Source organism: Sinohyriopsis cumingii, chromosome 16, assembly GCF_028554795.1.
Source record: "Sinohyriopsis cumingii isolate HCF-2022 chromosome 16, ASM2855479v2, whole genome shotgun sequence".
In the NCBI taxonomy this organism is placed as follows: Eukaryota; Metazoa; Mollusca; class Bivalvia; order Unionida; family Unionidae; genus Sinohyriopsis; species Sinohyriopsis cumingii.
In genome coordinates this window covers 6955693-6974965 of record NC_142976.1, presented here as the reverse complement: position 1 = coordinate 6974965, position 19273 = coordinate 6955693, and the positions used below count along the sequence as shown (strand labels likewise).

Here is a 19273-nt window from a genome sequence, read left to right as displayed (position 1 = left end):
TTGAATCACAGAAAATATTATTCCAGTTTTTGAATTCCATATAAATTCAGGTTAATGTCTTTGTCCAAGAATTATCAGAGCACTTTAGTATTTCCAGGGAAAACAATCACTTGAAATTCAATAATTTGAAGAAATTAAAAATTCAGCCCCAAACTGGACACAATTTAAAACAACTTGACTTCTCAAGTGTTAAGGCACGACTGATAGAATTCATATCATGACACCAGTTATAACATTAACTAAAACGCAAAACAGATTCCCAGATGGGGGTCAAGAGTTCATCATTCTAGAAAAAATAGAAGTTTGTTTATGAATTAACACATGCCTCATGCCACATGGTCCAGGTATGACCTTGACTCAACTCAGTGATTCTTGCTCTGAGACAGATATAAAAAAAGAAGAAAAAAAATTGTTTACCAAAACTGTCACTGATTTTGGAACAAGGTCAGCAACAATATACAATGTTTCAATTCTGGACAATGTCAAATCCAGCAAACAATGTTACATTACAATAGCATGTAATGGAATACAAAAATATTTTAAAACTAACAGACAAACAATTATTTTAAATGTACATAACAATAGGCACTTATTTAGGGTAGAAAATGTACTTAGATATTTTTGTAAAGTTGCAAATCTGCATCTACCTGGCCCAGTGGTATAGTAGATAATATTACAGGAATGGAATGTTATCTACCACCAATAGTACAGATATAGAGTGTTATCTATCACCAATAGTACAAGCATAGAGTGTTATCTATCACCAATAGTATAGGCATAGAGTGTTACCTACAACCAGTTGTACAGGCATAGTGTTACTTATCACCAACAATACAGGCATTGTGTTACCTACCACCAGTAGTACATCAGTCCATCTGTTCATTATAACTTGGTTAAGTGTTACATTTAGGTCAGTTTTCAAACACGGTAGTGATGCATCCATGTTCCATTAACATGTTTCTAGTTGGGGTTTTTATATGCCCATCAAAATCTATGGCATATAATGTTATGTCATGTGATTGAGACTATTATGACACATTCAGTAGTGTAGAGATCATGATAAAAAAAATAGAACAATTGTTTCTACACAATATCTTGAATATTGAACATCAGATCTTAGTCAAACTTTTGTATATTGCATGCACAGCCAGCAAGAAAGATACCCAATGATGTTTAACCCATCATTTCAAAGGTCATTGTCATTGAAGAAGGAACACTGACTGGATTACTCACAGTAACTTTAGATCAACAATATTTACCTAACATGATGGAGAGTTTGTTCTTCAGGCAAGCAGGACATAATGCTGTTTGGATCAAACAGTCAAGGTCATGAAGACCTGTAGTAATGATTTCCACACACACCAATTAAATCATACAGTACATACTGTAAGCACACTTTGTTGATGGATTGCAAAACAAAAAGGAAACCAGTTGAATATAGAACCAAAAAATAACTTTTGAAATACACAAATATGGAAGCCTAGATAACATTATGCAGGTGAATGAATGTATCAGCCACTATACTTTTGGTTTTAGACTCTAGACTAATGGAATGTTTCTAGGCATAGTTTTTTTTTTATTTATACATCATTATAGGAATCATACACCATTTGCCAAGTTCAAACATGTGCCAGATCATGATGAAAGAGTTTTAACTGATGTGTGCATAGTCTTTACTGAGTATTCTGACAAATATGTACTCTCAGGAAAATATACAAGGTTTCTAGCTCACCTGGCTGTCAGGCCAGGGATATTTCTTAGGACATGATTTATCAAAATTGTGTCCAGGGTACTCAGTTAGCAAAGATGTGCCTTAAATTCAAACATCTTGAAAACGCATCTTCAACTTCTTTTCCGGAATGATGGAGTACATTTTGATTAACTGTTTTGTCAGAATCTTGTTCTGGGTGGCTCATGTATCAACAGTGTGGCTTTCTTAGTAACTGGTTGGAAAACCCATTTTCGACTTCATCAAAATCTCCATAATGCCTTAGCTAGTTTTGCAGTGATGTGGCTTCTTCAGCAACCAGCTGGAAAAACTGTTTTCATTTTCATCTTTAAAACAGCTGAACCAGTTGTACTATGTGGATTTCTTAGGACACAACAAAATTTTATCTAGGGTGGCTCTTCTTGCAATGGTGTGGCTTCCATAGCAGCGGGGTGGAAAATCTATGTTCTATTTCTCCGTTAAAATTGGCTGAACCAGTGTTTATAAATCTTGGTAAGAACATTTGTTAGGATCGCTCTATCAATTTTTTTTTTAGGGTTCCTCCCATAAAAACCATGTGGCTTCCTTAGGAACAATGTGCAGAATTTTCTACTGCTTTAGAAGAAAGAAGCCATTTTCAGTCAGACTTTGTAGAAGTGTTTCCTATGCCATGTTTTATCAACATTTCTCTGGGTTGGCTCTCCCAGCAACATTGTGGCTTCTGTAGCAATCAGACTGAAAACTTATTTTTGACTTCTCTTGAATGGCTAATCAGTTTTAATTAAGCTTGGAAAGAATGTTTGTAAGGATTTGGTTTCTTAAAATTTTATTCAGGGCTGCTCCCATAGCAATGGTATGACATCCATAGGAGCCATATGGAAAACTTATTCTGAACTTCTCTGGAAGCTGTGACCAGTTTCAGTCACACTTGGTAGGAATTTTCTGAAGACATTCTTTGTGAAAATCTTGTTTGGATTGGCTCCCCTAACATAGGTGTGACTTCCTTAGCAACTAGTCAGAAAACCAATTTTCAAGTTTTCCTATAAAATGCTGGACCCAGTTTCAATCAGACTTGGTAGGAATGTTTCTTAGAACATAATGTCTGGGTTGACTCCCCTTGCAATGATGTGACTTCCATGGCAACCATATGGAAACTATTTCCATCTTTTGTAAAATGCCAGAGCCAGTTTTTTTAAAACTTGGCAGAAATGTTTTGTTATGACATGCTTTATCAAGATTTTATCCCTAGTAGCTCCACCAGCAATGTATCAAGAGTGTGGCTTCTATAGCAGCTGGGTGGAAAATCTACAAATGATACCTATCTCCCATCAAGTATATCAAGTGACTACCATATATCACCATCAGATGTAAACAGTGTCATAGACTCTGCCTCCAAATCTTCCTCACCATATCCCCAGATGTGTCCAGAAGTATTTAACACAATAACACTGAAACACAGTAAAATATCTTGTTAAATACCACCAGTTCCTATCAAATAGCAAGAAAGTATTCTTACATGAGAGTCCTTCAGCCAAAAGTATGTTCTACTACATTTTCCTTTTAGACCATTCTATGCAGATGAGAGATATCAGGCTCACATGGGCTTTACGTTATTCTTACAGGACAAATTGCCCAGTAATGGGAGTTTTATTTTTAAATTATATATGATATAAACTCCCATATACATAAGACCCAACATAAAACAACACATAATGCCATGGCAGATCTGGGTCTATGTTGTTAACTCTACAGATTGGTCCTAACAACCTGCACAGATCCAGATATACTGGTACATTATGTGAATGAAAATCTGGGTCTATATTGTTTGTTCTGCTGATTGGTCCTAACAGACTGCACAGACCCAGATCTGCTGGTGCATTACATGAATGAAGATCAGGGTCTGTGTTGTTTATTCTGCAGATTGGTCCTTACAAACTACATAGACCCAGATGTTTTGGTGCATAATGCTAAGGCAGAACTAGGCATGTGAAATTTGCAGTTGAATATGACATGCGACATATGAGAGTATATACAGTGCTCAATTAGCATGTGTAGGTCTTGAATGCTCAATTAGCATGTGTAGGTCTTGAGTGCTTATTCAGAATGTGTAGGTCATGAGTGTTCAGTTATGTGTAGGTCTTGAATACTCATTTAGTATGTACCAATTTTGAGTGTTCATTTAGTATGTACAGGTCTTGAGTCTTTAGTACTCAATTAGCATGTGTAGGTCTTGAGTACTTATTTAGCATTTGCATGTCATGAGTGTTCAGTTAGCATTACGGGTCTTAAGTATTCAAATTAGCATGTACAGGTCTCATACGCTCAGTTAGCATATGCAGGTCTTGAATACTCAGTTATCATGTGTAAGTCTTGAGTGCTCATTTAGATTTTTTGGTCTGAAGTGTACAGTTAGCATGTTCAGGTCTTGATTGCTCAGTTAGCATGTACAGGTCTTGAACACTCAGCATGTATGGGTCTTGAGTACTAGGTTAGCATGTATGGTTCTTGAGTGGTCATTTAGCATGCGCAGGTCTTGAGTGCTCTTTTTGGATGTGTAGGTCTTGAATACTCTATTAGCATTGCAGGTCTTGTGTACTCAGCATGTGCAAGTCTTGAGTGTTCATTTAGCATGTGTACATCTTGAATACTGAATTAGTGTGTTCAGGTCTTGAGCACTAAGCATGTATAGTTCATGAGTACTCATCTAGCATATGCAGATCTTGAGTACTTGGCATGTACAGGTCTTAAGTACTCATTTAACATATGGATGTCTTGAGTACTCAGTTAGCATGTTCAAGTCTTGAGTGGAGCTTAACTGTTAAGATTATTGAAGATCTGCAAAGTCGTATCTGTTTTACTAGACATAAATAACCAGAAACCTATCTGTTCTGCTTGGAAAGTATAAGTTTAGATAGTTTAAATTCAGGTCTTATAGAACTTTGACATCTCCATGTGCCCATCTTTTGTGCAGGTTTGGTTTGTTTCATCAACAGTCTTTCCATCAGAAATTTTTTAAATCACTGTTTACAATCTGCATTGAATAGAAGTACTTGGGAATTACATTACTGAGAGACATGTAGGTCACTTGATATGTTAATTAAGATAAAATAGGAAAGAATTCTTTGTTTGGTATGTATATTATATTGTTGTCTTTTTTCCACAAACATTAATTTATATTTACTTTATCAACTTGTTTAGTCAGCGAACCAGATAAGCTCTCCTTTCCATAACTAATGTTACAACTTATTTAAGGTAAAACTGTGATGTGCTACATATAGTTACATTTCTGAATCAATATTATCAGCATAAGTGGCCATTAGTAAAGACATGGTTTTCCTTTTTAGCATGAATCGAAATGCGCTTTCAAGCCTGTTCATGACAAGCTGTTTTTATGCTAATCAGTATCTTAAGGCTAGTTAAAGTGTAATGACTATAGAGTTCTGATAGAATGAAGAAAAAAAATCATCAGAGAATGAGGACAACTTCAGCATCATATGTGTACATACAGACTGTCACATTGCATGCATGAACTGGGTGTAAGAGGCAACTGACAAAGGCAGCCTGACCAGGAGGCATTCCAAATTGATGTTCATGTGAAAATCTTGGCCTTTTGAAAACAGTTACATTTATATGAAAACTTTACTTTGTATTTTAAGGATGTACTCTGGGGTTTTTTCCATTATCTTTGAATACCTATTTTGGGATGTCTTAATTTTCTCAGTAATATACAGTCAGAATTATGCTGATGTATTGTTAAATCCTATACATTCACACTTGTTTAACATACAGTGAAAAACTACTTTGGGACAACACCAACATCAATTAGGAAGTTTAAGGTTATCGTTTTCTGCATATTTTGTGTCAGTTCCCAAATGCATTGCAAATAACATACAAAGATGTTTTATTGGCAGCTAGGGCTTTGTACTGCAATAAATGCAGAAGAAATACCCAAACAATTAATGTCTTTTTGTTGCAACCTTAAACACACATTTATTAAAACTACTTTATGATTCTTTAATTTTCATCTCTGCGTTTTCCTTCTTTTACCTTTGAAACCTTTTAATGTAACAATATTCTCCACTTTTGAAACAGATAATTTCCTCAAAGAAAAATCCTTGTCAGTTTGACAGTCTCTACATTAGGAAGTTAAAATTAATCAGATATGGGATTTTTTTAATTAGAGAACATTTCGATCTGACCACGCATTTATCATAACGAATTACCATATATCCTTACTTAGAAGTCAAATCCAGCTACAAACAACATAGACTTTAATCAACCATTGTATAATGCACTGGTAGATAAGAGTCTATTTTCAGTAGTTATTCATGAATATAAGCAGCTGATTGTTGATATTATGCTGGGGTCTTAATCCATGAAATTACACATTACATGAACTATTTATATTATTTGCAATTATTTTTTCTGACATCATTTAAATGTTTTGTATAAGGGAACATGTACATACTCTGTTTGTACAAAGGAAGTTGTTTCATTGCATGGAATATTAATTTCTTCAATGAACATAAAATGTAAATATTCATAGCACACCAGAAACGAGAGGTATTTCTCCCTAACAATTGTACTGCTCTCACTATTATTACCAATCACATAATGTAGACTGTTCATTCCATGATTAGTAAATGACCTTTAAAGATTGACACACTTTGATTGGATACAATTGTTTGTTTCATTAGCAAATGGGCTGTAGAGATTCACACACTTTGATTGGATAAAATTGCATGTTTTCTGGTAGTGTAGACACTCTCATGATATGTAACATGCTGATTGGTTAAAAAAATGATCATGTCACTGGTCATTGTCATTTGTCAACTCTGATGTATTTCCACCTGAAACACTGTCATATTATATCAAAACCCATGAGAATCAATATCTCCTTTTAATATTGTCCAGGAGGTCTTGAGCAATGCCTTGACTTGATTAACATGTTGTAGTTCTTCAGAAGATTGATTGTCAGGCAACTTCACCAGGTGAATGCTGTGGTACATCCATTTATTCATATAATTGGTTGTTATACATTTTTCCCTATTCTTTAGAGAGCATGATGTTATGGCTGCCTATGGGCAACCCTTTGTGTTGATCCAGGGCTTCCACTGGAATTGAGACTTGCAGCCATATCAAACAGTTACACAGTAAATAGATTTGAATACTTTCATTGCAAAAATGATTACGGTACTAGATTAAATTCATAGGCAGTTAATAACTTGCTTTAAGTCACTTCAAGGCTCAAAACTGCTTCGTCCTGTCACTGTAGAAACTGACCTTAAAAAAACAGAATCCTTTTATTTAAATGGGGCAATATTTGATTGGTCAATCACTAGCAAAGACCTTCCTTGCATAATTAGTCATATTCAGCAAGATTTAAAACAATCAACATGCCCTAACTATATTTCTTCTTATCCTAAATAATCAGATTTTTTTACTTTTATTTTCACAGTGTTAAATTTGGTATATGTGTAATAACTTTTTAAAATAATGCATTAAATTTACTCATTTGATGTATTTATTTGCATTTCATAGTATTGTACTTTAGAATATAAAAAAATGATGTGACCTTATCGTACTGAATTTTATTTTATTTGATATAATTTCATCATGTCCTGATGTAAACCAGTACTGAATACAAAATAGTTTATGTATTACAGTATTTTCCAACACCAAACATGTCTGACTTTGTTCACTAGAATTTTGATTCCATTTAACTTAAACCAATGATTTCTGCCAGGTCCCGGTGTCAGCTAGCATTCTGTTGCTCTATTAATGTCTGTCTTACTGATTGGATTGGCGGAGTTGATATCCATGTGTATTTCAAGTTTTACTGCTTTAATCAGTTTCTCTTTATACTTAGTACTGAGACAGAAGGGGCCTCAGATGTCCAAGGTGCTTGTCTCTAAAGATCACTAACATCTTACCTCTTTGTGGGTTCAGGTCTTTGCTCAGATAAGATGGGTAAATGAGAAAGCTTGCCACAAGCTTCCCATGGATCAGTGATTATTCCTATCTTTATACCTGTTTTCTTCCATGGAATATACTGGCTTCTTTGTATAGCAAATGGTCAGCATAGCATGTGCTACAAATGATTTTAAAAACAAACAAAAAACAATCATGAAACTGAGTCCTTATTCATGTTCTGCTGTAGCGGGGCTTGAATTGAATACGACTTCCAGCAATTTCACAATTTCTGTATGTTCAGGTGTAGAATTCTTGATAATTCATCTCAGTTCTTGGAATCTGACTTTATGTCTCCAGCTTTGCCTTTAGGTTGATGTATTGGCTGCATATTTCTTTATCATCTATGGTAGGGAAGAGTGTTAGGTGAACGATGAAGTAGTTTCATTTTCTGAACACTGCAAATGTTGCTCTTACAAAGCTGAAAACAGACATCAAAGAGCCATAGGTCTTTTTTATCATTCAGTGAAAACAGTTCAAGTTTTTTTTTTAATACTTTTATGAGAGTACACTTAGATGCATCTCAATTAATGAAAATACTTGCTGCATATATAATTCAGTAAATTCTGTGGCTATCAACTCCTTGAACTAAAAGGAGTAAAATGCGATGAGTTTATGTCTTTTCCAGAAAGACGTTGTCTTGGATGCTTTTATAAGCTGCTAATCTCTTAGCTTAAAATAAATTTTTATACAATGATACAGGTATTACTTCATGTATATAACTACTGATACATTACCCTGTAAGTGTGAGCAAGGATAGCCCGTTATTATTCGTGATGGACAAAGGAGTGCTAATTATAGGTTACCAGTCAAAATACAAAGAACAGAAATAGCATTATTCTCCATTCATAGGTCATGTACTTTACTGGTCCTTGCTTTCTATGATGTCACAGGTGCTGTGGTATCACAGTATTAAAAGTTTTCAGTGTCTTTCAGCATAGCACAACCTATTATGTGCTTATCTTGTATACACTGAAAAACCTTAAGTTACTAGTTCTGCATCACCATTTGATTTCAGAAAAATGTCGGGATAGCCAGTGAGTACACTATTTTAAAGAATTAATTGCACCCATTTCCAAACATGGCCATACCCAAATGATCTCAAACAGAATCTGTATCTTCTTAAAATCGATATTACTGTAATGAATCGGTTAATAAGTTTATTGTCTGATAATGTTCAATGATATGATGCAAAAGTCAGATCACATGATTACTATATTTGTCAAGAAGCAAGAGATTGAATATAATATAGCATATAAGAGTCAAAATGCAAAGTAGGTGATTGTTGATGTTTTCCATAAGTTCTGGTGGCTGACAGGTGTTGACTTTAAAACTTTGTCTTTATCTCTTAGAGCATTAAAAACATTTATCACTTGTATGCTTTTATTCAAATAAAATCATTTCTTATGCAATATGACTTTAAGAATTTTTTTAAAAATAATGTGCACTTTCAAATACATGTACAACTCTGTGTGTGTGTGTGTTTGTGTGTGCATATGTGTGTATGTGTGTGTGTGTGTGTGTGTGTACATATATACGTGCACAGCATCAATCTATCTACATGAAGAAATCAACAGAAGAATGCTCTTGCCACAGTCTTATAAGAACAGAATAAAGCAGTAACATTGTATGAGGTGATGTCATCTGTCAAAGAAGCCAGACAAAAAGAAATCACATTGCAAAGTTCTGATAGTATCATAAGAGTCCATTCCTCACGTTTTTTTGGACAGAATTATTCCAAATGCTAATCTAAACTATTTTTTAAATGTTAGTTTTGAGGACAATGTTTTCAGGCTTCCTTACTGTTTAAAAAATAATTAAAGATGTGTTAATTTAAATACTGTACTGTAAATATATCAGTTTGCTGGTGGTTTGTTTTATTTAATCAACTTCCAGTGTGTTTCAAGTTGATGTACACTTTGTGCTGTATATACATCAAGTTCCCAACATTAAAATACGTATATACCATTGTGAAAATTTTTTGGTATTACCATGATATCAGAGTAACTCCCGCTGTGTAACGCTGTCTAACACAGCATCTGTTCATCGATTGTTTCCCACAATCATCTGATTTAATATAGAAATTAAATGCATTTTAGTAAGAGCAAGAAACAACAAGTAGATATATATAATACCTTGATGGTAAGTGTCTTTTTCACCAGTTGCTAATTTCATGACTTGAAATACCATAGTACCCTTAGCTAATCAGCCTGTCATCATAAAGATGAGGGGCCTACCAGTGCAGCTCCAAAGGATATCACATAGTTTACTAGCATTTTTGAAGAATTTAAATGAAACTTTTGCATTTTTTGTGTGCAAGGTTTTGTAAGGCAAATGGCCTACTCACATTGAATCCCGGAGGGACCTAATCTAGATTTACAGGGGCCCAGGGCATTGTGATATCTTATTATTTAGCACTTATGTATGTTTCTGCAGCGTAAATGAATAAAAATGGTTAATTTCTGTGACTATTAAAGCTTCTTATTGTTCTCCCCATCCATATTCTCAAGTCATATTGCTTACATTGTAACTTTGGAATAATTTTGGAATCATTTTAAAAGAGAAACTTGTTCATTATGGGATTAATCTGAACATTTATGAATGATTTGTTTTCCTCAGAAAGGAGTTCTTTGTATGATTTATTTTTCTTGCAAATTTATGGGATTTAGATTTCATTGTTTCTATACTGACCAAAAATAATGCATCATTTTGGAGAATGTATTTGTACGATTTGAGACAACGGTCTTCCTGAAAGACTTGCAACTTACACTAAATTTCCTAAAGAGTAATGCATTTCTATTTGGACAATTATAGAATATTGTAATGGTTTACAAAATTTTACATTTCTCCAATAAGTTCTTGTTTTGGAAAGCTTATATTTTATTTGATATTTGGGATTTGATGTTACTTATATATTGTGTACAAGATTTTTTTGTAGTATACAAGCTATTCATTGTGTATAACTAATTTTGTGTCTCACGTATTGCACATGGTTTGATTATTGCCTCTCAATTTTATTTGAGATTTTAATTGCCTGTTATGTATTGCAGGTACATAGTTTGGTATATCACATTGACACAGTACATTACATTTGTAAAGACCTGTCTCAGTGATCAGATTAGCCCATGAAAACCTCTATGTGGGCGTGTTCATTTCATTCAGTATTTAATTTACATTCCAACCGTCATGCTGGTATCATGTCACTCAGGAAACATTATTTCGACTAATCTGTTTGATCTGCTTTCACTTCTTTCCAAGGTAGATAACAGCTGTTCAGAAATGCAAAATCAATACATTTATGAAATTGCTTGCCAGGGAAAGATTGCTGGGAACTTTAAAAGCTATGGCTTAACTTATCCTATCCCTTAATCCCTTGGGATTTGGGATGCTTGATATGGCCTTAGCAACCTGGCCATAGAATGGTATTGGTGGTAGTATTGTTGAAGGCCAATGGGAAGGCTCTTCATTGTGGAGTTGGATTATGGTGTATTTAAGTGATGTTCAGTGCACACCTTAGTAGAAATAGCCTAATCAGACTTAGGCCAGATTAGTGGAGATTTACCAGATATACATGCTGCTAGGTTTGTCCAGAAATACTGGGCCCAGTTTTCAGTTGGCAAACATGTACTTAAAGAGTTCTCACTTTCCTTAGTAACTTCTGAAGAAAATTATTAAAAAAACATATCAGCCCTGGCAGCTTCTAAAAAATAATAATAATATCAGCTGTAATTATTACCTGGCAGCTTATAAATAAAATAAAAATATTAGCTGTAAATAATACCTAGCAACTTTTAAAGAAAGTAAAAAATATCAGCTGTAATTATTACCTGGCAGCTTCTAAAGAATATAAAAATATCAGCTGTAATTATTACCTGACAACCTCTGACAAAAATTTAAAAAATATCACCTGTAATTATTACCTGGTAGCTTCTATAAAACATAAAAATATCAGCCATAATTATTACCTGGCAAATTATACCTTTTGTTACTACTGCTGTGGTACCCACTGCCATTGCTGCTGCTGATGTTGTCTTTGTTGATGTTGATCATAACATGTTCATCATCATCATCATCATCATTGTTGTCATCATCATCATCGTTTCATTTTTAAATACATCTAATAGTCATAATGACCACAACAAATTAATTTGCACCTCTGCCAGGTAAATTATGATCATTAACACTTACACTCAGCACTTAAAGAACAATTCCTTCTCCTTCTCCTCTTAATATTTCTCTTTTCTTCATCCTTTGATCCACATCTCCCTCTCAATTCCTTTGTCCTTTCCTTTTCTTGCTCCTCTGATGCCCCCTCCTCTTTCATCATCTTATCTCCTGCCCCATATCCTCCTCCTGCCCTGTACTGAATTCAGTACTGATACTACTACCTGTACAACTACCACCAGTGCCATCACTACTGTAACTACAACTGCTTATATTTCTTACACCATCGTATTCATTAAAATGAAATGCCATCACTGCCATCATAAATTTCTAGGCCATATGTTGCCACCACCACCATCGCTATTACAACTACTGATATTATTACTGTTATTACCGCTTGCTGTAATGCTGTGGCTAATCTCAGTCCTACATCATCTGCTTCCTCTGCGACTGCAATGCAATTTTGTTTATCTAAGTCTAATTTTAGCCACAAAAAAATGTTCGATAAAGTTGATTGCAGAATAGGCAGATTCATTTTATTACTGACTTTTAAGAAGTGATACCATATAAAAGCCATTTCCAGATAAGCACGTTGCAAATAGATGAGACTGTTTTAATATGATGCTTCTCATCCTCTCCAAGGGGCCTGGGTGACCGAGTGATCAAAGTTGCTAATCTTTACCAATCACTGTGATCTCACCTCTGTTGGCATGTGCTCAAATTTTGGATTTGGCCTGTGTGGGTTTGTAAGAAAGCTTGCCAGTAGCTTATGATGGGTCAGTGTTTCTTCCCTGTGGTTTTCCCAAGTTCTTCCTCCCTGCCTGCATTCTGTCTATATTTCTCTAATTTCAGGGTTTAGTTAATCCACAGAAAGAGCTGGAGAAATTCCATAAAAAGTTACAGAAAGAGGAAGAAATATTGATCAGTCTGGTGAAGAAAACTGAGACTAAGAAATTCCAGGAACACACTGTTCCAGAGATTCAGGAGAGTCATTTTCAGAAGGTGGGCATAATTGATAGTTCTATTTAGAGCTGTAGATCAAGCCATACTCATTTGCATTTTTAAAAATCATTCTAGTTGAACATAAATTCTTAAGTCAAAGTGAGTGAACTTAAAACTGTATCTAAATCCAGTTTTAAAAAATCTCAGTTTTCAAAGCTCCAAAATACTTTAGATTATTTATTTTAGCTGAACTTGTGTGATTTTGTCTGTAAATGGTGACACAAGCTGACCTAATTTTTATAACATTGTAATTACTCATGCCAGGTAGCAGATGGTTGACTGTTGGTCATGCCAGGCAGCAGCTGGTAGACTGACTATTGGTCATGCCAGGCAGCAGCTGTATACTGACTATTGGTCATGCCAGGCAGCAGCTGTATACTGACTATTGGTCATGCCAGGCAGCAGCTGTATACTGACTATTGGTCATGCCAGGCAGCAGCTGTATACTGACTATTGGTCATGCCAGGCAGCAGCTGTATACTGACTATTAGTCATGCCAGGCAGCAGCTGTATACTGACTATTAGTCATGCCAAGCAGCAGCTGTATACTGACTATTAGTCATGCCAGGCAGCAGCTGTATACTGACTATTGGTCATGCCAGGCAGCAGCTGTATACTGACTATTAATCATGCCAGGCAGCAGCTGTATACTGACTGTTAGTCATGCCAGGCAGCAGCTGGTAGACTGACTATTGCTTATGCCTGGTAGCAGATGGTTGACTGATTCTTAGTCATACCAGGTAGCAGCTGGTAGACTGAATGTCAGTCATAGCTAATAAGCTAAGGAGGTGCTAGATCAGTGTGATCAACAATTTTCTTGGGAAGCTTTGTATTTTTGTGCAGTGTGTAACAGCTGCAAATAGCATTAATGCAATTTGCATCAAAAAATCAGAGTCAACTCCAACCCATCAGTTTGATGATCCATCAAATCAGTCATAGATTGTTCTGGAAAAGTTGATCATTGATAAATGATTTGAGTTTGTCTTTTATAAACTATTCAAAATTTTGGAATGAAATCTTATTGGAAAATTTAAACAACTGGACAAATGGTTCCACTTATTTTGTTTGTAGAACCCAAGAGGCAGCCATATGGCAGACAAGAAATTGCCATGGAAACCATTAGAATTACATGATACAAGCAACTTTAATACCTAAGTGTATGAGAGTTAAATTGTCCATGAATAAATACAGAAAATATTTCTAACTGAATAAATTCAGTTATTGATAAATTCTGATGAACCAACCACTGATTTTTAAATTTCAGTTGATTTTAACTCTACCCCTGTTACATGAAATCATGCACTAGTACCACTGTTTATAATGAATGCTTCTTTGATGATATATAGAATTATAATAAGGTATCACTGTATTATGTGATAGGAATACTGTTTATAATATGCCATATTTACATCACTTAACAGTACTGTAGTTTTATATCTTCATTGAAGAGTGTTATAATGAGGTATCACTATGCAAGCATTTACTTTTCATGGTAGTTGGTGAAGTGGGGTGATGGTACTTGTGTGTGTTTGAGGAACTAAGTCTAAAAAATAATTTTAGGCCACTCAAATTATTTCATTTTGATAAATTGATAAAACTTTCATCTTTTTCAGATTTCACAGAAAAAGGAAGATATAGAGAGAATTATGGGACTGATTGAAATGATGAAGAAGCTTGCTTGATTTAAAATTTCACCTTATCTGGGTCCTGAAACAATATTTCTTATCAGTGGAAAAATAATGATGACAAATACACTCCAGTGTTATAATATGCATAGTTGGGTTGTGTCAGAATTTTCTTGCATAAAGACATTTCTGAATCTCTGATTCACATTTTATGTAATGCCTTATTGTGGGTGGTATAAAAACAAATAAAAAGAAAAAATTAATCAGTCAGTGCAGCATATTAACTTTGTAAATAAATTATGAGATTTATTTTCCATAGTTCAAAAACTTTACACTTTAATATTAGACTGAGAAGAATAAGCAATAAAATTAGTACCAAAAGATGTCTATACATTTTTTGGTTTCTTTATAAACCAATTTGCCACATCAGTATTTTGAAAAATTGTTCCAGGTCATATGATATGGGCATTTTTCAACTAGGGGTGGGTGTGGTGTGGCTCACACCAACTTTGTTTTTTTGGCCCACACACCGAGCAGATAGAACGTGGCATTGAAGTAGCCTCCATGTCAGTTGAAAACACCAAGCTGTACATCACACTTAAGATGGTCTGAAATGCGTGAAGTCACATTTATGAAAATTATAGTATATTTTTTAATAAAGTTGTGTATTATATAACTAAATTAAAAAGCTCTCTCCATTCTTTTCTTTCAAGATAAAAAATATAGAATTGTTAGGTCAGATGTTATCGGGGAGAACAATATGTATTGCATAGGATGTTTTTATTACTGTAATAATAACAATAATAATGACTTTTATTTAAAGAGGGTAACACAAATAGCTAAGAACTAATCTACTTTGAGGCCCTCATACAAAGGAATTTATTTATTTTAGCTGCATCTCTGAAGCCACTGGACATATTGGGTTTGGAAGAAGGAAATAGAGTGGGCATTTCTAATCTCAACTGGAATACATACTATTCCAGAGCAAAGTTCCAGAGTATTCGAAACTTTTTTTAAAATAATTCCTTATTTTGTTTGGGAATTTTATACTGTTTGGTAGACATGGATCACAGGTGGGGAGTATTGACAGGTAACCTATATTGGAATAGTGATTGTAAATATGCATGGGCACTATTATTGACTATCCTTTACATTAATTTGGCTTTTCTCAAACTTTTCCCTCTGTCTTTGATAAGTTTAGAATAAGTTCCAAAAAATACCAGTAAGACTGGTTCTAAAAAATACCAGTAAGAATGGTTCCAAAAATATTCAGTTAGACTGGTTCCAAAAAGTACCCAGTAAGACTTTTGCCAAAAGATGCTCAGTAAGCCTGGTTCCAAAATATATGCAGTTAGACTGGTTCCTAAATATATGCAGTAAGACTGGTTCCAAAAGATACCCACTAAGACTGGTTCCAAAAGATAACCAGTAAAACTGATTCCAAAAGATGCCCACTAAGACTGGTTCCAAAAGATACCCAGTAAGACTGGTTGCAAAAGATAGCAACTAAGACTGGTTCCAAAAGATACCCAGTAAGGGTGGCGCTATACAGTTTCGCATTTTGCATAGGGTTAGGATTTTAAAGAAAAAGAATGTCCCCGGCTTTCCTCACTGGTTATACTGGCTATTTAAAAAAGACCTTGTATATCTTAGGTATAATGCAAAGAACCTTTAATTCCCTTTATTTTGGTGTATGATTGATGGGTGTACTATGGGTTATAGAGTATACAGCTTGGCCTTACTTCAAATGTGCACCTTTCAAAAAAGTGCTAGCTCTACTTGGTCATTTTCACTTTCTGAACTTCAGAGGTAAATTGTATAAAAAAGAGCCGATAACTTTTTTTACATTTTATATATTTGGTAATTCATTCATTGCACTTTCAGAAGCTGGTATTGTCTAGTCTGGCAAAATTCATTTTCCCTATTTTATTAGCTGCTATGTATAGTGTACTTTAGACTAATTCAGACTGATTTTTTAACACAAGGGAGCAGTCATTTTAGTTAGCAGTGTGCTTAAATCATGTAAAATTTCCAAAAGTACAATATCCAAAAGAAATATCATCCACATTAAATTAATTTAGCATAGAGGTATGCCAACATTCTCTCCACTGTGCATGTTTTAAATGCGAACTACTTCACCTTACATACGTCACTCTCTCAAAAGTACATATTATCTGGTGAGTGCCACCAAGACTGGTTCCAAAAGATACCCATTAAGACTGGTTCCAAAAGATTCTCAGTAAGACTGGTTCCAAAGATACTCATTAAGACTGTTCAAAAAGATAGTAAGACTGGTTCCAAAAGATACTCAGTAAGACTGGTTCCAAAAGATAGTAAGATTGGTTCCAAAATATACCCAGTAAGACAGGTTTATATCCGAGGACTTTACCTATTAAAATAATTTAATTCAGTTATAACAGTAAGTTTCTGCAATCATACTTTTAAATTAACATTATGGGTTCACCCTAAAAACAGCCAGCTACTTACCACATTTGCTATATATTGTTTACTGAGATTTTTAGGTCACTGTATATGGTTCTAAGCCAGTTGTTAAGTCAGTATCAAAATTTTAAAAAATAAAGATTAATAAATGGGAAATGTTCAGAATGACGACTCAAAGAGTCTCTCGCAGAACTATTCAGATGGTTGGTTGTTATTGAACTGCACATGAACAGTTGGAGTGATGTGCCGTGCCCCAGATCTGATCGTTTTGGTTCTGGAACTCTTAGTGAAATTAGTACAGTACTAATAAGCTATGAAAAATTAAAAGAAGGACAGGATTTCAATCCATTGAAAGAATCAAACTTGTGTGAATTGTGTTAAATTAGACATGATTTTTTCATGTTTGTTAGTTCTTTTCATAACTAGAGGCATACAACGCATTGAATGCAATTTGTAACTAATATGTTATGTTAAAGAAGAGAAAGACTGGAAAAGTTCATAACAATATTTGTACTTTAGAAAGTTGTTTTTATTTTAATTCCTAAAAATGTTTCACTTCTAAAGTTTCCAAACGGATATCTTGTTAAAGTTAATGAGACAGTATAGTGTTTATGTCAACACCTTGATAAAATGTGGCTGGTGACTTTGATAGATTAATGCATTATACATATAGGTCGGATAGATATAACAAGGTTGGTTCTCTTTTTGGTGTTGCAGAATTAAATCCAAACTTATAAAATCCTTCAACAGAAACAACATTATGCAAAAATGTTATTCAGTGACACCTGTGTTTAATATGAATATGGTAGGCAGGTGCTTTCTTTCTTTGAGTCCAGACATGAAATCTTAACTAAACATAGAGTTCTTATTGATGACTCTTAAAGTTCTTATTGATGACTCTTAAAGTTCTTATTGATGACTCTTAAAGTTCTTATTGATGGCTCTTAATTATCCAGTGAATATTTCTTTTTTGTTAAGGACAAGGACAAGGCTGAGCGTAATTGATATTTGTCCTAAAAGAAATTGAAGCAAAAAATAAATTTTGAGAAGTAAAAAATTAGTGGGAATTTTTGCATACACAGTTTTTGAGACCGTGAAAAATGCCAAGAACAAAGCTTTAATTTAAAGTCAGATTATGAAATAATTTTTTCACCATTCTTGTTTTTTGTTTTATGGGGTTATTCCTGACTTGTAAAATAATATTTTCCATAAAGCTTCATAGATTTTGCAGTAATAATTCTTGTAATAAACATTTTCATCAGAAAGATAAATTGCAAGTGTGCTGTCCACTTAAAAGTTACTTCATAGAAAAAAAATGCTCTTTGAATCTTTGAATGTATTACAATCATTATCAAATTTTCAACAGTATATGTTCAGATATATCTCAGCAGATCAAATGAATGGACTACTTTTCAGATATATCAAGTTCAGATCCTGTCTGCATTCTTTTTCTTTGTAGTTTCAGCTGTCACAATAAATTTTTCTCTACAAAAACGATATATCACTCTATTTCAGTTCTTGCTTTTGTTTTCTAAACAAAATAATTGTTACATTGCAATTATTATAGTAGGCTTTTGTACCATCATTAAAAATGTAATAATTATACCGACTTATCACATACTAGATATAGGACTTGAATGTGATTTCATGCACATGTAAACGGACCTATCAAAATACATGTCATGGCTCATGTCACCAATCATGTCAAGATCTGGTGTAATCTGGGCTTGCTCCATTCCTGAAATACCGGTTCAAACATATCACTATTCTCCTTCTCAATAGTTCTTTTCAATAGATTGCAAAGAATAACGTGGATACTACTTAATATTGTTTTGTTCTAGTGAAAAGAAAAAAAGAACAAACAGACTGGATTTGCACTGATTTGCCAGACTTTTTCATAACTCCAATAGAAGGTTTATTTTGGGAATGGTTTGCCACACCTTTTCATAACCGCAGTATTAATTTTGGGACTGGTTTGCCACACTTTTTTTAAACCACAGAATCGTTAAACTGTTCTCATTGTAAAACTCCTACTCACTTCAGAACTATGACTTTATGATTATTCTGACCATTAAAAGTCACATAATTGTAAAATTCTAAAACCTTTCAATATGACACTGAAATTAAGTTTGCAGTTGGGGAGACTAACAATCATCAAAGTTATACTAATTTTTAACATTGTTCCAGTTATTAATTTATTGGTAAACAACATGCAATATATTTGAAATGGATTTGTTCAAATTTCTTTTGCAGAAGAAATTTCTTGGTTTTAGTCGACAGTTTTAGATGTATTTTATGATCAGTTTTGTACTTTAAACTGCTAATAAACATACAATTTCAGCAATTAGTTGCTGTGCTGGCT

At 34.1% G+C, this 19273-nt stretch overlaps 1 protein-coding gene across 1 annotated transcript in view; it reads left to right on the top strand.

Moving 5' to 3' along the window:
• Positions 1–14663, top strand: part of LOC149779889 (valine--tRNA ligase-like) — an 86784-nt gene extending 72121 nt beyond the window's left edge. Inside the window, exons 24-25 of the mRNA XM_089936572.1 lie at positions 12695–12844; positions 14458–14663. Coding sequence (XP_089792698.1) covers positions 12695–12844; positions 14458–14526 — 219 coding nt within the window. The 3' untranslated portion in view covers positions 14527–14663. The remainder of the gene's footprint in view (positions 1–12694; positions 12845–14457) is intronic.
• The last annotated feature ends 4610 nt before the right edge of the window (positions 14664–19273 follow it).